We start from the raw sequence: 24,333 nt of genomic DNA, 5'->3' as shown, positions 1-24,333 counted from the left end.
AATTAGGTGCAATAGACACCAGAGAGGAGGGTCTCTGAATCTAAGAAATTTGTTATTTCTGGGATGCCTGTGTGGCTCAGTGGTTGAGCATCTGCCTTCAGCTCAGGGCATGATCCCAGAGTTCCAGGGTGGAGTCCTACATCAGGGAGCCTGCTTCTCCCTCTGCCTGTGTCACTGCCTCTCTCTCTCTCTGTGTCTCTCGAGTAAATAAATAAAATCTTACTTTTTTTTTTTTTTTGTAATTTTCTATTCTTTGCCCTTTGAGTAGCAACTGACACCAGCTTGCTCCTAGAGATGGTGCTAGGTATGGTACATGTTGGAATTCACCAGAGATCATCTGAGGCAGAGATTAAGCATTAAGTGGCTATTGCCTAGACAATTGTGTGGATAAACACCAGGCCTAAGAGGTGCACGCAGTTCTTTTGTTTTCTCTGAGCCTTTGTGGAAATTTCTTTTCTCTTCGGTAGGAAAATTTCTTAAATTTGTAGTAACCATGTAGGAATATGATTTTGTTTTATTTATTTATTTATTTATTTATTTATTTATTTTTATTTTTTATTATTATTATTTTTTGATTTTTATTTATTTATGATAGTCACAGAGAGAGAGAGAGGCAGAGACACAGGCAGAGGGAGAAGCAGGCTCCATGCACCGGGAGACCAACGTGGGATTCGATCTCGGGTCTACAGGATCACGCCCTGGGCCAAAGGCAGGCGCTAAACCGCTGCGCCACCCAGGGATCCCATGTTTTTATTTATTTATTTATTTTTCAATTTATTTTATTTTAATTTTTTTTTTTTATGATTTTGTTTTTAACTTAAGGCTTTTGTGCTTGATACCAAATGTAGAGTAGTCAAACAGGTTAAATTCAGAAGGTTTCAGAGAAACCTAAGAACATAACATTATAATTCTCACTTTTATATGCTTCAGTAGTATTCCTGAAATGCTTGGATTTCCCACTGAATGGGTCCTGGTTGCCTTGTACAGGGAGACACGGAATGAGAGCCAGTCACTGGGACGGTTGCGGTTGGGGGGTGTAGTTTAGTTTTGACCTCTTGGTCCCTACAGCCATGACCAGCACAGTAATTACTGCTTAGGAGAGATTTTCTTTGGAATACTCAAAAACAAACATGGTTTACTACTCTGAAATGTTTCCCCTCAAATGAAAATTCTTCTGATTATAAGGATAATATGCCTTAGTTATAAAAAGCTTAAACAGTTCAGAAAAGTGTAAAGAAGCAAGTAAGAATCACTTGAAATTTTACTACTCCAAAGCAACTGTTAACATGGCATGTCTTTAGCACACGCACACTTACACACATGGACTTTTACCAGAATGAGATTGTGCTGTACTATTTAATGGTGTATTTCATCGAATCTATGACATTTTTGAGTTTAAGAAGAAACATTTATGTATCAAGAAAGAAAAAAATGCTTTCACATTTGCTCTCCTTTGTCATTTAGATTTTATACTTACATAAAGTGCTTTTTCTTATTTTTTTAAAGAATTTTTTTATTTATTCATGAGAGACGCAGAGGGAGAAGCAGGCTCCCCATAGGGACCTGATGCAGGACTCAATCCCAGGACCCCGGAATCATGCATAAAGTGTTTTTTTAAAAAAAAAAAGTATTTATTTGAGAGAGAGAGAGAGAGCGCGCGCGCATGAGCAGGGGGAGGTGCAGAGGTAGAAGCAGACTCCCCTTGAGCAGGGAGCCTGACACAGAGCTCTATCCCAGGGACCCTGAGATCATGACCTGAGCCGAAGGCAGATGCTTAACCCACTGAGGCACCCAGGTGCCCCACATAAAGTGTTTTTTCAGACTTACTTGGAAATATTTTAATCACGTGTTATGCATCCATAAGAAGGAAAACTTGAGTGAAATTAATTAGGTACATCTTACTACAGTGTCACATTCAGAGTCTGGCCCTTTTGAACATTTTTTGATTCAGTTGTCGATGTCCACGTCTCCCTGTAAAGGGTCATCATTTGTTTTTTTTTTTTGTTTTTTTAATAAAATAATTTTTATTGGTGTTCAATTTACCAACATACAGAAAGGGGTCATCATTTGTACTGTCAGGAGATCAGGGCCAGCTGTCAACACCTGTTCTGTAGGTGCTTTGGGCTAGATTTCTTTCTGTCTTATTAGGACTCGACAATCAAAAGTCCTGTCTTTTCCTTGATTGATCATTAAATGGCTTGTTTGACAGAAATGTTGAGGGATAACAGCTGTTCAACCATGCTACCTGGATGACGACAGGTTTACATGAGTCCAGGCAGTCACCTGTATGCCCTGCTGCCCCACAGGCAAGAATTACAACACATTGTTCCTAAGATGCATCCATTCCAAGGATGTTAAAAATTACATTATAGGATAATTTGTTACCTGTTTTTTTTTTTTTTCACTTGAAAATGGGTTAAGCAATGGTTTTATGTCAGTAAATGTATTTATATCTTAAGATTTGTGTTTAAAAATAACACTTAACAGGGGCACCTGGATGGTTCAGTCAGTTTAGTGTCTGCCTTCAGCTCAGGTTGTGATTTCTAGTTCCTGGGATTGAGCCCCCCTTACGGCTTCCTGCTCAGCAGGGAGTCTGCTTCTCCCTTTCTCTCCCTTTTCCCCTCCCCACTGCTTGTTTTCTCTCTCTCTTTCTCTCAAAAAAATAAAATCTTTTTTTTTTAATTTAAAAAAATATAAAATCTTAAAAAAAAGTCACATAACAGTGGGGCTTGGGTCTCATTAGGTTAAGCATCTGATTCTTGATTTTGGCTCAGGTCATGAGTCAGGCTCTGTGCTGGGTCTGGAGTCAGCTTTAGATTCTCTCCCTTTCCCTCAGCCGCCTCGCCCCACTGGATCACTTGCACTTTCCATGCTCTCTCTTTTTCAAAAAAATAAATAACACATACGAGGGGTGCCAGGCTAGGTGTCAGTAGTGTTTGTGACTCAATCTCAGGGTTGTGGGTACGAGCCCCATGTTAGGTATAGAAATTACTTAAAATCTTTAAGAAAAATGCGTAACATAAAATTTGTCATCTAACCCAATTTTTTTTTTTTTAAGATTTATTTATTTATTCATGAAAGACACAGACTGAGAGAGAGAGAGGCAGAGACACAGGCAGAGGGAGAACCAGGCTACATGCAGGGAGCCTGATGTGGGACTTGATGCCAGATCCCAGGATCACAACGTGAGCCAAAGGCAGGCATCCAACTGCTGAGCCACCCAGGCATCCCATCTAACCCAATTTTTAAAGTAATCTCTATTCCCACTGTGGGGCTTGAACTCACAACCCTGAGATCGAGACTTGCATGTTCCTCCAACTGAGCTAGCCAGGTGCCCCCCGTCTAAATCATTTTTAAGTGTACAGTTCAGTCGTGTTAAGTACGTTCATATTATGCAGTCATAACTACCATCTATTTCCAGAACTTTTTCGTCTTGCAGATCTGAAACTGTATGCATTAAACAACAGCTCCCTTTTTTTCCTGGGCCCCAGTCCTTGGTAACTACCATCCTAATTTGTGTCTTTGTGAATGACCACTTCAGTATCTTATGAAGTGGATCCTACTCATCTTCAATAATTAGTAATTTGGCTGTGCATAAGTGGGTTTCCTGTTCCTCATAGACTTGTGTGCTGACCACTGTGAACATTGCTGGCTCCAGCTTGCTGTCCCTACATTTGATAGCCTTGACCCTGCTTTAACATGTGGCATTATGTCCTCTAAGGAATTCCTATTTGCAAGTATGAAGAGATGGGTGACATGGAGGATATCTCATAGAAATTTAGAGTTGCTGGTTCTTGGAAGACCATCTGATGCTGCTCATTCTGTGGCTTATTAGACCATAAGCCCTTCTCAGGCAGGTTCTTCGGCTGTCTTGCTCAGCAGTGCTCCTTCCTCAGCTCACTCTGTTGGGTTGCTGCTGTTGCTCCCCTGCTCAGGCTACTGAATGGCTCTATCCTGTCCCAGGTGACCTCAGCAGTCTGTGACCTTGTCTTTTTTCCTTATATGTGTATATATGTATGCATATATATATTTTAAAGGTTTTATGTATTCATTAGAGACACAGAGAGAGAGGCAGGCTCTACCCTGGGTCTCCAGGATCACGCCCTGGGCTGAAAGCGGCGCTAAACCACTAAGCCACCGGGGCTGCCCCTTTCTCCTTATATTTAATTTATATTTTGTTTTGTTTGTTTTACCACCAAGTAAAGTACATACTAAGAAATGCCTGAAAAATGCCAAATAACTGATGGTGAAGCAAACACTTAGGTCAGGGAGGGCACTGCCCGTGCTCCAGAGTATGTTAGCTTCCCCACTGTCTTACCCCCTCCTGATGTGATGAGGATGGCTCCCCCCTTTTTCTGTGTTGTGCCTCCTCAGCGTGCATTCCTAAACCCTAAATTGTAGTTTTGCCTGTTTTGAACATGAATGGAATAATACTGTGTATTCTTTTTTGTTACCTTCAATTATAAGTATTAATTTCACTCCAGACTCTGTTTCTGGTCTTTTTTTTTTTTTTTTTTTCCCTTAAAACTGTATTTATTCATGAGAGACACAGGCAGAGGGAGAAGCAAGCTCCATGCAGGGAGCCCGACATGGTACTCGATCCCAGGTCTCTAAGATCACGCCCTGGGCTGAAGGCAGTGCTAAGCCCTGAGCCACCCGGGCTGCCCATGTTTCTGATCTTATTACAACAGTTATGCATAAAGTTTACTTCAGGTATGAGTATAACATTTTTAAGATTTTAAAGATCTATTTAATTATTTGAGAGGGAGTGTGTGAGCGTGGGGCTGGGGGAGGCAGAAGGAGATGGAGAGAATCTTTAGACTCTGGTAAGCATGAAGCTCGACTCAGGGCTCCATCTTCCAAGCCTCAGGTCATGACCTGAGCTGAAATGAAGAATTGGACGCTTAAGCAACTGTGCCACCTAGGTGCCCCCATTTTTAAGATTTTAATGATCTTACGAGACTGCTAATATTTTTTTTTTGAATGGTCAGTGTCCTTTAGATTTATGTATCTTTAAAGAACTCAAAAGTTCATAGAAGCAGTTATGTTCACAGGAGGAGCATAAAAAAGTAATACATGTATTTCTGTATCTCAAAAGTGGGATTCGACTGGAAGTACTTGTGCTTGCTATCATTTGAAAATGCATCTGGGGGCACCTGGATGGCTCTTGGTTTTGGCTCAGGTCATGATCTCAGGGTCGTGAGATGGAGCCCTGTGTTGGGCTCTGTGCTCAGCTTGGAGTCTGCTTGAGATTCTCTCTCTCCCTCTACCCCACCCCTCGTGTGCATACATGTGCATGTGCTCTCTTGGATAAAATTTTTTTTTTTTTTAAGGATTTTATTCATTTATTTGAGAAAGAGTAAGCAAGAAAGAGAGCACAAGCAGAGGGAGTGGCAGAGGCAGAAACAAAGCTCCCCATTGAGTAAGGAGCCTGATGTGAGATTCAATCCCAGGACCCTGAGATTATGACCTGAGCTAAAGGCAGACACCCAACTGAGCCGCCCAGGTGCCCCAATAAACAAATCTTAACAAACAAACAAACAGCTCTATCAGTCCTCATCGGAAGCATAAAACTCTGGTCATGTTGTCCCAGGAGACTTATACAAAGGGCTGGCCCGACAATAATCCCTGCCCCATTTTGGAAACTCCTTTTTATCCTGGGAATGTTGTGGTAGCTTTCATGAAGCTCACACTTCTGGTGATAGCTTTCTCATTTTTGGATATAGCTTGCAGGGCTTGGGGTACAGGAAAACACGATGTGTTTGCAGAATAGCTGAAATGCCACAGTTGGTTGGTTTCAGCTTCTATCTGAGCTATTTCAGAGAAAAAGACATTATTTTTAGTCTTTAATCTTAATTTTTTTTGCAGTTGGGAATACAAATTTTGTGGTCTTAATTTGCTGATGCTTTATTAATGCCTATTTTAGTTTGGGGAAAAAAACCCCGTATCAAATACTGTAAGTTCATCTGCTATAAAATCTTATTTATTTCTATTTATTAAATTTTTTAAAAACACATATTTTAAAAAAATTTTAAGAAATCTCTACACTCATTGTGGGGCCTGGACCCATGACCCCAAGATCAGGAGTTAAAACACATTCCACCAACTGAGCCAGCCAAGTGCCTCAAATGTGTGTTTTAAGGACCATTTTTTATTGTCTCTTTGAGAATTTCAGAATGACAAGGTGGAGTTACTTGTAATCCGTTCATTTAAAATCAGTAGGAGGGACCCCTGGGTGGCTCAGTGGATGTGTGTCTGCCTTTGGCTCAGGGCATGATCCCAGAATGCTGGGATTGGTCATACCTTGGGCTCCCTGCATGGAGTCTGCTTCTCCTCCCTCTGCCTGTGTCTCTGCCTCTCTCTGTGTGTCTCTTGTGCATGGATACATAAAATCCTTTTTAATTTAAGACTGTATTTATTTATTCAGGAGAGACACAGCTTTTTTTTTTTAAAGCAACTCTTTTTTTTTTCTCATAGTGAATAAATTGTGGGTTTTATCAATAATTTCATATTATTATTATTATTTTTAATAATTCCATATTAAAGGAGAAATCAACCATAGCTGAAAAGCAACAGGTAGAAGTAGGCATAAATTGTATTTGGTTGACTCAGGGAAACATGCATCACCTCTTTCCAGTCTCATCCCTGACCTGTGTTGTCTGAGGATTCTCATGGCAGTTCCCCTTGCCCCCGCGTTTCATTTAATTTTTCTATTTACTTATTAATTACTTACTCAAGTGTAGTTGACTGCAGGTTTTTTTTTTTTTTTTTAAGATTTTATTTATTTATTCATGAGAGACACACACAGAGAGAGAGGCAGAGACACAGGCAGAGGGAGAAGCAAGCTCCATGCAGGGAGCCCAACGTGGTTCTCGATCCTGTGTCTCCAATCACGCCCTGGGCGGAAGGCCGCCCCTGAACTACCTGGGCTGCCCCAATGCGGTTCTCGTTTAAAAACCAATCACAGGACCTTTAATGTGATAGTTTCAGGTTGTGTAGTTCAGAGCTCTTGCTGTCCTGCTCTCTGCCTTATGTGTCCTTCCCGTGTTGTCTTTGGGTCTGATGTGATCTGGTGTCGCCTTCCTCGGCCTGCAGATTGAGCATCTCCTGGCATTTACTGAAGTGGAGGTTTGCTGGCGACACAGGCCTGGAAATGTTTTCAGTTTTGCCTTTGTATCCAAAGGGTATTTTTGCCCAATACAGAATTCTGAGTTGCCAGATTTTTATTCCCTCTCAGCACTTTGAAGGTGTCATTCCACTGTATTCTGGTCCCCATCAGTCTGTGGCTGTCAGCGCTTTGACCGTGAAGCATGCCCTGAGAGATTGGGTTTTTTATGTATCCTGCTGGGGGCTGCTGAACTTCCTGATTTGTTAGTCTGTGTTTGTCATCGCACTGGAGGTTTTCCACATTCGTTCTTCAAATACTTTTCAGTCCTAGCCTTATTTTTTTTCTTTAGGATCATTACATATTGTCCTAGGTGTTCTTAAGGTTCTCTTCATTTTTCTTTCAAATCTCTGTCTTCAGATTGCAGGTTCTCGTCCTTTATCTTTTTCTGGTAGATGACTTTGCATCTCCTCTCTGCTGATAAGCCTGTGTGGTGTTCTCTATTTCAGTTCTTGTTTTCTTTCTTTCTTCTTCTTTTTATTTTATTTTATTTTATTTATTTATTCTTGAGAGACACAGAGAGAGAGGCAGAGATACAGGCAGGGGGAGAAGCAGGCTCCATGCAGGGAGCCCGATGTGGGCTCCAGATTCCAGGGTCACGCCCTGAGCCAAAGGCAGACGCTCCACTGCTGAGCCACCCAGGTGCCCCTCAGTTATTGTTTTCTGTTGTAGAATTTCCCTTTGATTCTATTTTATTGTTTGTTTCTCTGCCGAGACTCCCTGTCTCTTCATGTGTTTGCCTCTGACCCCTGAATGTTGAGCAACCACTTGGACTCCTCTCCTGGCCCCAGGCTCACGTGCTAATAACTGCCTGCTGGTGCCTTCCCCTGGTGCGAGGCACCACCACCTACCCTCTTCTGTGCTTCCTATAGCTGTGGCCTTCCCCTTGCTTCTCAAGCCAGAAGTCTGAATACCACACTGATGTCCCTCTTTGCCCTGCTCCACTCTGCCCCTCATCCCAGCCATTAGCAAGGGCTGTTGATAATAGCCAGGCGTGCTCCTCCTTCCACCTCTGCTGTCCTGGTTGGCTGAGACCGTCTCCTCTAGGCTGGACAGCTGACTCCTGTCTCGTCTTCCCACCTTCAGCTGAGTGTGTGGATGAGAAGGAAGCCCCGTGGCTTGACCACTCTCTGCCGTCAGCTCCTGTGGCTTCCAGGGTTCCTGGGCTGGAATGCAGACTCCCCAACCCTTGTGGTCCTGCATGCCGGCCCCGTCTAGCTCGCCATTCTCCTCTCTCACAGTTTCCTGCCTGCCTGCTGGGCTCTGGCCTTATTGGCCTCTCTCTTCCCAACTCCTTCCTGCCTCTTGGCCTTTGTGCTTGCTCTCTTGACTGCATTATTCTTTCTCAGCTGGATGAGTAGCAACCTTAGTCTCCTCCTCAGAAGCTTTCTCTGTCCTGTTCAGAGTGGCCTCTCCCATGCTTCTCTCTTTCTTTCTTGCTTACAGCTGACTTGTGCCTGTGGTTCTCATCTGGTAGCTTTCTCTCCCCTACCTGATGCTGAGGTCCTGGGTGGAGGAATCTTGACTGTTTTTATTGACTGTTGTGTTCTGAGCACCCAGAGTGGAGGTGGCACAGGGGACTGCTTACTGTTTGTGGAGTGAGCAAGTGAGCGTTCTGGGCACCTGGTGTAGTGCCTGGCGCGGGTACTCGTTGTTGGGACTGACTTGGTGGCACCATTCTTCACTTCTGTTTTTCTTTTCTTAGGTTTTGAAGTTGGAATTGGGTTTTCAGGGGACGCCTGGGTGGCTCAGCGTAATCCTGAGTGTAATCCTGGAGCTCCGGGATTGCGTCCTGCATTGGGCTCCCTGCATGGATCCTGCTTCTCCCTGTGCCTGTGTCTCTGCCTCTGTCTCTCTGTGTCTCATGAATAAATAAATAAAATCTTTTTAATTTTTTTATTTTATTTTATTTTTCTTAAAGATTTATTTATTGATTTATGATAGACATAGAGACAGAGAGGTGCAGAGACACAGGAGGAGGGAGAAGCAGGCTCCATGCCGGGAGCCCGATGTGGGACTCGATCCTGGGACTCCAGGATCACGCCCTGGGCCGAAGGCAGGCGCCAAACCGCTGAGCCACCCAGGGATCCCAATAAAATCTCTTTTAAAAAAGGAATTAGGTTTTTACAATTGATTTCAAAAGTAGTAATTAAACTTTCCAGATATAGCTATAGCCGTGTCTTTTGCTTGCCTCAAACTCTTAAATGTGTCCTATAGTCTTACCATTATTTTTTTAAAGATTTTATTTATTTATTCATGAGAGGCATACAGAGAGGCAGAGACACAGGTGGAGGGAGAAGCAGGCTCCGTGCAGGGAGCCTGATGAGAGACTCGATCCCGGGTCTCCAGGATCCTGAGCCAAAGGCTGGCGCCAAACCACTAGCCACCCAGGGATCCCTTAGTCTTATCATTTACACAGAGCTTTGCTCCTGTTTGGACACTTTGCTCATTTTACTTGACATCTATGTGGACAGTACACATTTTCTCACAGGAGAGCAAAATCACAAGAGAAATTTGGTTTTTGAGTAGTTGCTAAATTTAGTGAGTATTATTCTAATATGTGGCCAGAGTAGTGACACTCAAATATTTTTTTAAATCTCTGTTGTTTGGGTCTTGTCTTAGGTCGCAAAGGAGTTTGGCTTCCAAAATAATGGCTTCTCAGTTTACATCAATAGAAACAAGACTGGAGAGATAACAGCATCGTCCACCAAATCCCTCAGTCTGCTCAAAATCCAGTAAGTGCTATGGAGGGACGATAAGGGGAGGGGGAATGACCGTGGGGGTCTGCTGACTCCCCCCCCGCCCCCCCCGCCGCCCCCCCGCCGCTGATGCCACCGTGTTTCTTATGAGGTAGTCAGCAATCATAGTGTGCTGCTCCTCTTGTCTGAGCTGACCGACTTGCAGACTGTGACGTGTGTCACCGAGGAGAGAGTTACGGGTTCGGGGTGTGTGTGTAGCTGCACACTCAGCTCCCTCTGCATGGAGGGACCTTGAACGGGGCTCTGTGCTGTTCTGCCTTGGGACGGCTTGCTGGGTAGGAACGGCCATCTCCCACACTGTATTTCTTGGTGGTGTGACCCCCTTCAGCTCCTCTGAGGTGGTCAGTCATGTCAGTGGCATTTCTAAGACCTAAAGAACTTTTCCTGCAGCCGCTGCCTGGTTCTTGTAGCTTAGCTGGAGCCTGACCACATTGTTCGTTTGTGTGTGCTCGTGCCGCAAGGGTAGACCTGAGCGATTGTGACATAGACAGTATTGCCTGCAAAGTCGAGAGTATTTGCCATTTGGCTCTTTACAGAAGTTTGCGGTCTCTTGTCCAACCTGTCTGGACACACCTGCTCTCGTATCGGTGATTTTAGCCCTTAGTAGCGGGCTCGGAGCACTCCTGTCTGGACTGCAGAGCGTGGGACTGCTGTGGCCACTGCTGGGTGATTGGGTGGGGCTTTGCTGGCAGTTGGCCATATGTCTGTTTACCAGTCAGAATATTAGGATATTTTGACAATTTGTATGATCGTTTTTAGTTTCACAGATTAATACATTGAGGAAAAAAAAATGCAATTATAGCACTCATCCATTTGTTCCTCAGCAAGTATTTGCTGGGCACCTGTCACTCGCCTGTCCCTGTAATTACCTAAAGCTTTTCATTGTCATTGATGTCGTTTACACCCCGCATAGTGAGGTAGCTTGTAAAGATTTTTGGCATCTTAAAAAAAAAAAAAAAAAAGATTTTTGGCATCTTGAGAATCATTTCTCGTGAACGTTATGTGGTTTGTGTTCCTGCTCCACCAGTCAGTGGTGCTGAGCCTGGGGAAGTCGCTTCACCTTAGGGGGCCCCACCACCCTTGTCTGCAAGCAGGTAGCAGTGCTGCTTTCACAAGGTTGCAGGGTGCCTCATATGGCAAGCATGCGGAAGATGATAGCTCTGTGCTTTGGAACTGTTTTGATAGCAGATATAAGCAGAGGAGGCTGTAGACACCTTTGAGAGAAAGCCATGAGGCTGTAGTGTGGCCATACTAGTGCTGTCCCAGCGGGGTGGGACCCCAGAGGGGTGAGACGGCTCAGCCATCCCATGGAAGGAGGGCACTTAGAGGGGATGTCTTTCTGAGTTACCCTTGAGAGTATCTTTCCAGTGAGAGTCATAATACTTACCAGCTTGGGTCTAAACCTGAGGGCGATGGCTGTCTTCCCTGAAGCCTGTCTGTGGGAGGGAGTGATTTCTCGTCCTTGAGCTTGATGTTGGTTTCTCTCCACTGCTTCTGGCTTCTGTGATTGCAGTTCAGTCTGCTGTATTCTGTTTTCATGCAGCTGATGTTTTTTCCCCCTCTGGCTGCTTTTAGGTTCTTCTGTTTCTGTTGGGATCCTACAGATTGTGTCTGGTGCATCCAGGTGTAGATTCCTGGTTTGTTTGTTTAATCCTACCTGATGGATGTTGTGTTTCCTGTACCTGGAGATCAGGTCTGGAAAATTTGTGGCCATTATCTCTTTAAATATCACTTGTCTCTGGATGCCCAGGTGGCTCAGCGGTGGAGCGTCTGCCTTTGGCTCAGGGTGTGATCCCAGGATCCGACACCAAGTCCCCCATGGGGCTCCCCGCAGGGAGCCTGCTTCTCCCTCTGCCTGTGTCTCTGCCTCTCTCATGAATAAGTAAATAAATAAATCTTTAAAAAAATATATATCACTTCTCTACAATTGGCTTTATTTTTTAAGTGATTGTATTTTTTGCTTTTAAAATATATGATTTGATTTCAAACCTAGCTATTCGCTCCAGGTGCTCATGGGGGGGGTGCGTTACTCTCACACTGCCCCCTGGCTTTTGCTGAGGACCACTGGGCTCCTCGGGGGCTCTGCCTCGGCCTCTCACAAGAATAATGCTTCCCTCTTGGGTCTCAGAGTATCCGTGGTCTGTCTACCCCAGGTGGAATCAGGGCGGCACTGTTGTCAGAGCTATGGGTTGTTTGGCTTGGCTATACGAAGGGTATTTGGGAAGATTTACCCAATCTGTGGCCACTGGCACTCGCTTCCCAGAAGCCCCTGTCGCTTTTGGCAGCCTCTCGTTGCTTGTGCTCTTTCTGTTGAACATTCTGGAGACCTTTATGTTCCATGTCTTGCAGTTCCAAATCTGAAGTCCTTGGCTGTTTAATTCTGTTATTGTTGTGTCTGCTCACTCTTGTGCGTGGTGGCTTGGTTGTCTTATACATCCCGTGACCCCTTTTTGGGAGCTCATAATTGATGAGACTTGGTCATGGGGAGTCTCTGAGGGCTGTAGGCCAGTGACTTTTCTGCGAGGACACTTGCACTTGCTTCTGTTGGCACAAGGGGGCACTGTGGCCCTGGCACTCCCTCCAGTCAATTTCTGTCTTTGGGCTTCCTGAGCCAAGCAGCATCTCTAAGTCCACCCCGAATGCATGGCAGAGCAGGCCTGTGGTTACAGACTCTTAGAGGGGACTGGTTTCCCTACTGCGCAGTGGGTGCAGGAAGACAAGATTTCTCCTTGGTTCCTATTTTCAGCTGGTGATTCTTCCCAGCTGTTGAGACATCAGGCTTTATGTGGTGTTTGAGGCTCAGCATCCTGCTTTGGGATGGCAGCCTCATGGACTTGCAATCCTATTGCCTGGAGAACGAGTGTGTAAGCCAATCTCAGGGGTCCTTTAGGATAATGTCGTATCGCCATTCCTGTTGGGGTACTGTGGGCTGTTTGGGGCCACGAGGAGTTCCTTACTTAGGTTAGAGCTCCGTGGTACATTTTAGAGCGAATCTGTTAAAACTGATGGAGGAGCTGAGCCAAGGGTTCTGTAGCTCGAGGGTGTTTAGGAATATCTGGTCTATTGCTAGAAACAAGTCTCTAGTTACAGTTAGGCAATTTTATCACCCCTTAATTATGGAGGGAGGAAGAGAGAACAGACCTATGGAAGAGCAGCAGCCATGCTTCTTAGTGTCCTGTGTCTTTGGTGTTTGCTCTCAAGGCCTGCTGCCTGTCCTCTTTCAGTTTGTTAAGTTAGGGCTGCGTGCGGCAGGCTACTTCTTCACACTTCCATTTGCATATTGTTGGTGGCAGCTAAGTATTTACCAAATGGTAGTGCTGCAGCTTTTCCTTCAAGACTGGGGTTGATTTTAGTGTTGCAGACCCTGTGTGTGCAGCCCACGCTGCTTCTGTACAGCGCTTGTAAGTGGGAGTGTCTCACACCTCGGGTCTCGTTGGTCTGGCTGTGCTAACCAGGTCCTGCAGTGAGTCAGCAGTGTGAGTGAGAAAAGAGAGAGCATGACTTATGTGGAAATGGTAGAAAATCAAACACTGCTGCTTGAACTGTGAATTGTGCGGCCTGTTTGGAAAGCAGCGCATCGGTGACTTCACAAATAAAACCCTCTGTTTGTAGTAGGGTTACTCCTGGAAGTGTGCCCTGTAGAAGTAAAACCACACAGTTGCCCATCTTTGGGCCTTTCCTCAGGTGCAGTTCTTGGTGGTAGAAATGTGATGGTCGAGCACGTGCCTGTCAGTGTGGGGGTGCCGGCAACTGTGATGAGGCGGGCTGGCTGCAGAGCACTATGCTGCCATTAGAAGCAGTGATTAGACACAGACCCCGTATTTGGAGAGATCTGGGGCGAGGTATGATTGAATGAGAAAAGCAAATGCAAAACATCTGTCTTTGGTAATTTCATTTTTGTCAGGCAGCATCATACATGTCTGCGTGCACGTGTGTGGGGGTGGGAGTGCAGAGAAAGAAGCGGAAAGCTGTGTAGTAGGTAGATGAAGTGTTGGGGTGCTAAGTAGTAGACGGTAGGGAATGAACAAGGAAAAGTGGGAGCTAAGCCCAGAATGAGAAGCAGGGAGAACCCTGCTACAGGCCAAGTGTGTATGTTGTGGCCGTATCTCATCTGTGTGGAATCCAACGGGCATATGAAAGTTTTACAATTGTAAAAGAAAGTGAGTCGCGGTTAGAGAGAATCCACTGAGACCTTTCGAATGCTAGGGAGCATAGGAGACATGCAGAGGGAGAATTCTGGTCTCTTAAAATTAGAAGCCTCGTTATTCAGCTTTTAGGGAAGTTGGTGTTTGCCTCTTGGATGTCAGAGACTCTCACATGTGAGCAGCTCTTCTGTGCAGCCAAGGTAGTGGGAGGAAGGAAGGCAGGCCCTGCCCTGTGTTTGTTGTCTGACAGGCATGGAGATCTGCTGTTCCTGTTTCCCTCGAGCCTTGCTGGACCCTCCTCAGAAATGGAGACATCGGCCCCGCCGGGGCTGAAGGCCTGCGGCGCTCCCAACGTGGTGGAGGATGAGATCGACCAGTACCTCAGCAAGCAGGACGGAAAGATTTATAGAAGCCGCGACCCACAGCTGTGAGTGTGTGGGGTTCCAGTCCCACCTGTGCTGACTTGAGTGGCGCAGGAAGCAAGATGATTGTAACGTGCCCTGTTTGAGTATCTACTGAAGAAACACAAGTTTTGAGTTTGACCATCTATTTTCAGATAAAATTTCACTTCAAGTTATTTTGTAGGCTTTTTCTTGCGTGAATCTCAGAGTATATTCCACATGTACTTGAGAAGTTTCCTAGTGTTTGGAGCTAAGAGATTTGAGAGGACGGATGGAACTGAAACCAAGTGTTGAGTGCAGTGCGCTCCTGAGGTGCTCCTGCCGTGTAGCTCGTCAGGCCTGTGTGGCCATGTCAGGGCGAGAGCAGGGAAGTGGGGAAGGGGTGGTCTTGGCCACAAACCAGCACAGGTGCTCATTCAGGTCATCTTGCTGGGTTCAGTCGAGAAATGTCAGCGCCATATACATGTTCTTCCCATTCTTTTCACTGGTGCTTCATGCATTGAGCACGCTGCTCCCTTGAATAGTTACTGTTTATCTAGGGTTAATGAAACAATTACACTGGGTATGTTTCTGTATTTCTAATTTTTTGCAGATCTTTTAAAAATTTTTAAAAAATTTTTAAAAGACTTATTTATTGATCTTAGAACATGTGGAGGGAGGAGGAGCAGAGGGAGAGAGAATCTCAAGAAGAGGGCAGCCCTGGTGGCTCAGCAGTTCAGCGCTGCCTTCAGTCCAGGGCGTGATTCTGGAGACTCGGGATCGAGTCCCACATTGGGCTCCCTGCCTGGAGCCTGCTTTTCCCTCTGTCTGTGTCTCTGCCTCTCTCTCTCTCTCTCTCTCTGTCTCTCATGAATAAATAAATAAAATCTTAAAAACAAAAAAGAATTTCAAGCAGATTCCTCACTGAGTGCAGAGCCGGATGCAGGCCTTGATCCCATGACCCTGAGATCATGACCTGAGCCAAAATCAAGAGTTGGACACTTAACTGACTGAGCCACCCAGGCGCACCGGCAGTTCTTTTTAAAGAAACCGGTTAGATACACTTGAGTTTACATCAGTGATGTGAAATTATCTGAGTGAAGGTTTTTTGTCTCTGCACTAGAGCCTTCTATAACTGCCTCACTCCATAAACATGATGGGGTGCTGACATTGAGATATTGGGACTCTAAGTGCCGCATTAGCAACTTGTATGTCTTAGATTGAAGAGCCCCAAATGGTGCTCTGCTGCAGTTGGTGTGGAGCCACTTCACAGCCATCGCCATCAGCCCATATGCCCCTTTCATTTGCATTTCCTCCCAGGGAACTCATGCTAGCTCCCCCCACGATCTGTGTCTTCGAGGCCTCATTAGGAATCTTTTAGGGGGTGCTTGTGCATGTGTGCGTGTGTTCTGTAAAAGCCTCCCTGTTAGGAGACAGACTATCTCTACTCTGAAGTGTGGAATGCACATGCGTCCAGGAGTTGTGACCCCACTTAGCAAAGGATACAGTTGAGCCCGAGGGACCACCACTTGGGTTTTCCACCAGCCATCACCACCCTCCTTACCTGAGCACATTATGCTGTCACGTATGTGTGGAGCTTTTAGGGCTTTAGTCTTTCTTAGTGACAGAAATCACTAAAACCCATAGAGCCAGGCATCTTCGTGCTTTTCCTAAATGTGCACAAAATGAGTATTTCCCAAACTGGACTTCTGTCCCACTGGGAAGTTTTTTTTGCCATATCCCATCCCAACATTCTTAGTGTTTACTTAACATCGATTAAAATAAATTTTAAGTCCATTCACTTTATTTAGTGTCATTTTCAGCAGTTAATATCTACACAGTCACAAGTGAGATGTGCTGGGCAGTTTTTTTCTAACACAAATAAAAATAAATACTAAGTTATTAAAATAAAAAATGCTTGGGCAGCCCGGCAGCTCAGCGGTTTAGCGCCACCTTCAGCCCAAGGCCTTATCCTGGAGTTCTGGGATCAAGTCCCATGTCAGGCTCCCTGCATGGAGCCTGCTTCTCCCTCTGCCTGTGTCTCTGCCTTTCTCTCTCTCTCTCTCTCTCTCTCTCTCATGAATAAATAAAATCTTAAAAAGAAAAAACTGCTCACGTACCATGTTATGTGAAAATAATTCCACACAGGGGATGCCTGACTGGCTCAGTCAGTAGAGCGCACGACTCTTTATTTAGGCTTGTGAAGTTAAGCCCCACATTGGGTGTAGAGTTTACTAAAAAATAAATAAAAATAAAGCAATGGACACAGGTAGGGAAATACTCTATTTAAGTGTCAAAAATGTGAGGTGGCAGTCACAGGAAAGCAGGCATACTAATTACTGTGTTTCTCTTGCCCTGTGCTCTTAGGTGCCGACACGGGCCTCTGGGGAAATGTGTCCACTGTGTCCCGCTAGAGGTGAGAGTCTGTGCAAGCGTAAGGCCTGGGCTGGTGGGAGGGGCCGCTTCCCAGAGCCTGTCAGTACTTTCCTTGCATCCCGGCGCTAGGTCGGAGTGGGGAAAAGATCTTAGCTCTTTGTTGCCCTGGCCTCATGGTCCCACTAACACGAGCGGCTTGAAGAGCACGAGCCTTTATTTATGGGAGCGACCTTCTGGGTGGATGATGAATGGCTGAAGCGTTTGTATTGCTGTGATGGAGGGGCAGCACTTACCGTGGGCTCCCTGGACAATCCTTTTGAAACCTGACACAAAGCTGGGGCTGGCGGTTTCCTTGCTCGTCATTGTTTTGATTTACTTTTCCCTGAGTCTCACATCCTCCTGCTGATTCGTCCTGGTGAGATTGAGAGTTACCATAATAATGCTGACTGGTAACTGGTTAATGCTGAATTTACAGCAGCAAGGCCAACCTGATTTTCTTCATGAGCCTCCTCTTCATCTCGTGGGCTTTTTCTTTTTTTAATTTTCCTAGTATTTACTTGACCTAGAGCATTTTGTATTTAATAGAGATTCATTTTAATCTTGGAACGATAACTGGTACACAAAGAAACCTTTGGTTCTGACCTAGAATGATGAGTGAGAACCAGGTGCCCGACCTCTCTCATTGCCCTCCCTGGGTCCTGGCTTGGTCTCTCCCCGTGTGCAGCGGAAGCTCGGCTGCCCGCCCTCCGTGCCTCGAGACGCCAGCAGGTGTGTGAGCGTACTGACTGTGTGTGTTTTGGCAGCCGTTTGACGAGGACTACCTGAACCATCTCGAACCTCCTGTGAAGCACATGTCCTTCCACGCCTACATCCGAAAGCTGACCGGGGGGGCCGACAAGTAAGCAACCTGAGCGCAGTTAGGCTGTACCAATGTGGCTTGGGCGTGCACAAGTTCTTTTTGTCTATCTGGCAGGTGTGCTTAAAGCCTGTGAGCACAGGAATGAGAACAGCAAAGATCGGGGTCTGGGCACAGAGCGTTTGAGTTCGTGACTTTTCCCCTGATTCTAGAAAAGAAACAGACGAGTGGAGCCTCTGATGCCCTGTCATAGTCCACATGCTCAGAGTGTGGGGCAGATGCCATGTTGGCAGCAGCCCCCATGGAGGCCCCTGGGGAACATCCCCAGACTTTCTGCAGGTGTGCAGTGCTCTGGCAACTTAGTTGTATGTGAAGGTGGATGAAATGTGGTGTGATGGTGGCCAGAACTCATCTTCTGCTTTTTTGGAAAAACCATACCACTCCATGGTTCTCTCGGCTCAGTTATTCCATGGCCCCCATCAGCCTTTTGCCCTGGAGGCTGCCTCTTTATCAGCTTGACTTCATGGCCGTCACAGGAGCTGAAGCAATGGTGCCGTCCACGGGTGGGCCTCATGGTGCCTGGTGCCTCAACAGGTACTGTTTGCAGGCTTGGCCACGTGCGCAGTGGGGCGACCATCTCGCACCTCCCTGGGTGCAGGCTGTGACAATGGCTGGAGAGGGGCTAAGAACATTTTTTTTTATAAACCATGTCAAGTACTTCCCTGTGTGACCCCTTTCTGTTGACTCCATGACTATATGTGCACCTTTCCAGAAAGTAACGGACTTGATACCATGATTTTATAATTCCCATCAATGCAGCAGGAGGAGCTGGTGGCTGAACCCAAGTCAGCAACATTTTGTGAAGAATGTCATGTTGGCCTGATTATAGTTTTTCTCTGACAAACTGCTGACACCCTAAAATGGCTTTTTAAAAAAGTTAGATCACGGGAAACAAGTCTTACCAGAAACCCATCCTTGCCTGTCAGTGGGGTAAGCCGTGGGACTTTCTGGATGAGGGAATGAGTAGCGATTCATTGTGCTGAAATCTGTCAGCCTTTCACCAGTCTGGGTCCAGGCCATGGTACCCCATGGGGGGCATATTGGCAGTTCTCGCTAACATGCAGACTGGTAGCAGTCACTGCTTCTCAGGGGCCTGCGGGCCAGCGTCCTATCAGCCTATGAAGACAAGATTGAGTTACTGGACCATTGAGTGAATGCAGAAGTGGCATAGGGTGAGGGCATGTGTACACCCTCACCCTATGTCAGGGTGGGGCCCTGGGTGCCTCACTGAGCGGTTGTATTTCAGCTATAAGCTGGGGTACCCACATGAGGTAATTCAGAGTTTTTTTTTTTTTTTTTTTTTACAAATATGTCAGTGCTGGACTCATGATGTAGAGCTTGCTAATGAGTTAATGAAACTTAAAAACAAGCTTGGTTTCCTCTCAGTGGCACAGGGTAGTCACTAGGTATTTAATAGTGTTCTTGAAAATTTTCATGGGTGTTAGTGACAGACATTGAAAACAGAGACTTTAAAAAAAAAAAAAAAAAAAAAAAGAAAACAGAGACTTTTTATAGGGAAATAAATAGTCATGCATTTCTGCATAGCCTCCATGTGCAGGCCAAAGCCGGAAGTCCACAATGGCAATTTTTAGCACATTTTCCCAGCTGCTGCTTGCCATGTGCTTAGCTTCTTAGAACTCTGTTCTGGAGGTGTAAGATGTTTGACATGTGATTTCCAGTCTCCTGCTAAACTTTTCACCGTTGGAATGTTTAATTAATTAAGTTCCCTCTTCTTATTCAGGGGGAAATTTGTTGCCCTGGAGAACATCAGTTGCAAGATTAAATCAGGGTGCGAGGGACACCTTCCGTGGCCTAACGGCATCTGTACTAAGTGCCAGCCAAGTGCCATCACGCTGAACAGACAGGTGAGATGCTCACTGTGTCCATCTAGGCAATGGAAAGCAGTAGATCTGTATTCATGGCTGAGAAATAAAAATTTCCAGAAAAGGTCTTCCTTGGAGGGAGGATTGCACTACATGTGGCTAGTCTAAGTGCACTTCTGGGTCATACGCTGGACACGTTATTGCTGAGATCTCTAGCTGTTGTAGGCATGGAGGAGAGGGAGTCTTGTTTCTCTTCTGTTGGCTTGAATGGAGGCAGAACTTTCTTGGTGACTGTTTAAGTTGCTTCATGGTTGCGACTTTGCTTTCTAAGAAACCATGGCAGGACGCCTGGGTGGCTCAGTGGTTAAGCGTCTGCCTTCGGCTCAGGGCATGATCCTGGAGTCCCAGGATCAAGTCCCACATCGGGCTCCTTGCATGGAGCCTGCTTCTCCCTCTGCCTGTGTCTCTGCCCTTGTCTCTCTCTCTCTCTCTCTCTCTCTCTCTCTCACTCTCTCTCTCTCTCTTTGTCTCTTATGAATAAATAAAGTCTTTAAAAAAAAACAAAACATGGCTCTGGAAGCTGGTAACTGAACTGTCCCGGAGCCCCCTCAGAGCACCTGTGTGGGTCAGGTAAAGAAGGAAGCTGGGCTCTGAAATGAGGAAGAGACCAGTATTCTGGCCGCTTCCCCTCTGGTTCCCGTGTCCTTGAGGATCGCTCACCTCGCTTTCTCTGCATTTCTGGCCAATGTTTTACTCCATAGAGAGCTCTCCAGAACCTTTGTGACTGTTCGGAAACTGCTTCCTTTCTCTTCTTCCTGGCGCGTGCTCTCTCTCTCTTTGAAAACAAATTTTAGTACTAGAGATAGTGAAAACCTGAATTTTTGGTGAAATCCCAGTAAGTTTAATTTGAATTAATTTATTGAGGAATCCCACCACTACCCTACCCTCCCTCTAGAATCTGAAATGGTCTTAAGGGCAGAGCACATTCTTAAAACGTGTGTATGTGTGCGGGCGCATGTATAAAGAGTTAAATAGAGATTTATAAGCGGCTTTTTTTTTTTTTAGATTTTATTTATTTATTCATGAGAGGCAGAGACACAGGCAGAGAAGGAGGCTCCCTGCAGGGCATGTGGTTCACCCCCCCCATGTGGAACTCAGTTCTGGGTTCCCAGGATCATGCCCTGAGGCCAAGGCAGACGCTCAACCACTGAGCCTCCCAGGTGTCCCTTATGAATGGCTTAAACTGGAAAAATTATTTATTTATTTATTCATTCATTCATTCATTCATTTATTCATTCATTTCTGACAGAGTATATTCATTAGCCCATTGTTTGCTCTACAGAAATACAGACATGTGGACAATATCATGTTCGAGAATCACACGGTTGCCGATCGCTTCCTTGACTTCTGGAGGAAGACAGGGAACCAGCATTTTGGGTATTTATATGGACGGTATACAGAGCACAAAGACATTCCTCTTGGCATCAGGGCCGAAGTAGCTGCCATTTATGAGCCGCCTCAGGTAGGTGAGCATAGGCTTCACAGTTCATGGCCTTCATGTTGCCCGGCTCTGAAGGCTGTGCAGGCTCTTATTAAAGACTTCATTTCACTTCTCTGCCCTGTCACTGTCAACACACACACAAACAGTGTTTATTTTCTGAATTCTGGGAGGGTAAACTTATGGCCCCTAAATATTTCAGTGTGCATTTCCCGACTATAAGGTCATTGACTTACAGGGTAATAAGGACCCTTTTTTTTTTTTTTTTAAACTTTATTTATTTACGATAGTCACAGAGAGAGAGAGAGAGAGAGAGAGAGAGAGGCAGAGACAGAAGCAGGCTCCATGCAGGGAGCCCGACGTGGGATTCGATCCCGGGTCTCCAGGATTGCGCCCTGGGCCAAAGGCAGGCGCTAAGCCTCTGCGCCACCCAGGGATCCCAATAAGGACCCTTTTTAATGTCAGTAGTTGAACATCGTTGGAATTTTTTTTTTTTAAGATTTTATTTTATTCATGAGAGACAGAGAGGCAGAGATGCAGAGGGAGAAAGTAGGCTTGTTGGAATATTTTAATCTATTGCCTGTGTTCTACTTTTGTTGATTTCCCCAAAGTGCCACAATGCCTGCTCCCTCCTTCGTGACTGTATCTCCTTTGCCTATGCCTGTGGTCAGCTGGCCTAGAAATGGTGGCATGGGAGGATCGCGGGATGACTCGTGTCCTTTTTTTTTTTTTCTTAAGATTTTTATTTATTTATGAAAGACAGAGAGAGAGAGGCAGAGACACAGGCAGAGGGAGAAAGAAGCAGGTTCCATGCAGGGAGCCTGACGTGGGACTCGATCCTGGGTCTCTAAGATCACGCCCTGGGCACGAAGGCAGGTGCTAAACCGCTGAGCCACCCAGGGATCCCCTTGTGTCCTTTATCCCATGCCACACACACAAGTGTCTTAGAACAATAGTCTCAAAATTACCACCAGTATAAGACTGAAAACCATTTAAGGGTTTTTTTGGCGGAAGGAGGAGGATCCTTAGAGTGTGTCTCATGAGGGACAAGCAATCAATTACTGTGTTTTATTTTAATTTTCATTATTTTTTTTGAAGATTTTATTTTATTTTATTTTATTTTTTTTTTGAAGATTTTATTTATTTATTTATTTATTTATTTATTTATTTATTTATTTTTTTATACCTATCATTTTTTTTAATTTTTTATTTATTTATGATAGTCACAGAGAGAGAGAGAGAGAGAGGCAGAGACACAGGCAGAGGGAGAAGCAGGCTCCATGCACCGGGAGCCCGACGTGGGATTCGATCCCGGGTCTCCAGGATCGCGCCCTGGGCCAAAGGCAGGCGCCAAACCGCTGCGCCACCCAGGGATCCCAGAAGATTTTATTTATTTATTCATGAGAGAGACAGAGTGGCAGAGGGAGAAGCAAGCTCCCTGTGGGGAACCCAGTGTAGGACTCGATCCAGGACTGTGGGATCTCGCCCTGAGCCAAAGCAGATGCTCAACCACTGAGCCACCGGGCATCCCTAGTTTTACTGTGTTTTAAAGTCATTTGGAAGGTCCTCTCTGTAAGACTATGCCACCAACTAGTTAACACATTTATGTTCATTTATTTTATTTTCAGTATTTAGGGATTAGTGTTTCATATACACATTTGTTGTATAGCTATACGGAGTATTTATATAGTACGTTTCATTACATATATATTACAAACGTGGAAACATTGAATTTTGTCAGTGATATATGTGGTGAAGTGCTCGGGAGGGGTGCTTGTGTGTGCAGTTTACTGTGATGTACAGCAGAGTCCTACAACTAAGATGGCTTGGGGGTGATTAGAGGGATGGGTGCAGTAGAGTAAGCGTTAGTGGCCCAATCTAGATAGCTGATATGTGAGTCCTCACTGCGAAATTCTTTAAACCTTGCTGTGTGTTTGAAATTTGTAGTTAAAATGTTGGAAAAGAAAAAATTTTACTCGTTTCCAAAGTCAGATCTACAAACAAGGTATCCCCTTCATCCTATCCCTTTCTTTCCAGAATGTTTGGTTTAGACTTCTAAATTTTAAGTTTAAAAATATAAGCAAATATACAGAATATTTATACCACTGTCCTCTCTTTACATGTATGTCATACCAGACTCACCTTTGTCACCTTGCTCTATGTTCGGTAAATCAGTCCATGATCAGCTGACTTCTTAAATAAGCCAAGGTCTGAAACTGCACGCCCTGTGGCTACTACTAGCTGGTGTGCAGGCCAGGCCCATGGCTCTTGCACAAATGCCATTGTCTCCCTGGCTGGATTTATGCAGAGTTTGAATGTAGTCTCCACCTTTTTGCCAGTTTCCATGTTTACTGAGAGCTACAGGGAAGTATTTGTGGGGGCCTCCTGTGGTGTTTCATTTAAAAGGGGATGCTAAGTGGTGATGGAGACCCTGCCAGAAGGTTGGGGTTACCTAACCACCAGGACAGTAAGTGTGCTCTGCAATCAGGGAGCTGCTTTTGGACGCACTTTATCTTCAAACTCAGTTTTGTAGAGGTCTCTTTCATGAGCAGCTTCAGCAGTCGTGTTAGGAGTGTGATGGAGTAAAACACGGAAACAGAAACCTCTGTGTCCAGACTACTAATAGCATCTCCAGAGCTCCCAGCTTCAGGATCCTGAAGGTTGAAACCATTAACTATAATAACCTTTAACTCATTAGAAGTTGAAGCTCAAGCTCATGCTGCCACAGGTCAGGAAATCAGATCCTTAGATTTGTTCTGAATTTCTGATATGACCTGTGCTCTGGAGGCATTTAATGATTTGCATATTGTTAATACCCAGCAACAGAAAGTTATTTTTTGTTGTTTTGCCATAATTTGACTCATTTGCAAGGATGTACCCAACTAGTATAAATTGGTTTGGGATTACATTCACTTTTTTTTTGCTGTGGCCAGAGTTTCTGCTAGGTACAGGACTTACTATTCATGACCTCGAGCTACATTCAGTGCAGATGAAGGATTTCAGCAAACTTTGTCCACTGCAGGAAGTTGGGGTCCTATGGCCGGTTTAGGTTGCATATGAGCCAGAGTCCAAGCCCACCTATTACCCCAAGCCCTGTGCTCTGCCCAGCAGGTTGCCGATTTAGGTTCCTTTTTTATTCCTCTGTGATTCTCTCATTCAGTACCTTGCCTTTGAAGCTCAGCACTACCCTGCAGGAGCTGCACAGAAATTTTCCTAGCCTGTTTACTGGGCACAAATGTTATACCTTGCACCTGGAAGCTTGCCCAATGTA

At 45.3% G+C, this 24,333-nt stretch overlaps 1 protein-coding gene across 3 annotated transcripts in view; it reads left to right on the top strand.

The window, feature by feature from the left end:
- The window catches only part of NPLOC4 (NPL4 homolog, ubiquitin recognition factor), a 64,797-nt gene that overhangs the window by 5,803 nt on the left and 34,661 nt on the right, over positions 1 to 24,333 (top strand). For 2 of the 3 annotated variants that reach the window (XM_072781966.1, XM_072781965.1), the window contains exons 3-8: positions 9,788 to 9,900; positions 14,320 to 14,496; positions 16,817 to 16,865; positions 17,629 to 17,723; positions 19,483 to 19,606; positions 20,907 to 21,086. In XM_072781966.1, coding sequence (XP_072638067.1) covers positions 9,788 to 9,900; positions 14,320 to 14,496; positions 16,817 to 16,865; positions 17,629 to 17,723; positions 19,483 to 19,606; positions 20,907 to 21,086 — 738 coding nt within the window. The remainder of the gene's footprint in view (positions 1 to 9,787; positions 9,901 to 14,319; positions 14,497 to 16,816; positions 16,866 to 17,628; positions 17,724 to 19,482; positions 19,607 to 20,906; positions 21,087 to 24,333) is intronic. The other variant, XM_072781968.1, reaches the window with a different exon arrangement.

The sequence above is a fragment of the Canis lupus genome, chromosome 16, assembly GCF_048164855.1.
Source record: "Canis lupus baileyi chromosome 16, mCanLup2.hap1, whole genome shotgun sequence".
Taxonomy (NCBI): Eukaryota; Metazoa; Chordata; class Mammalia; order Carnivora; family Canidae; genus Canis; species Canis lupus.
The sequence above is the reverse complement of the archived record's forward strand: the minus strand, read 5'-3'. Positions and strand labels throughout refer to the sequence as shown.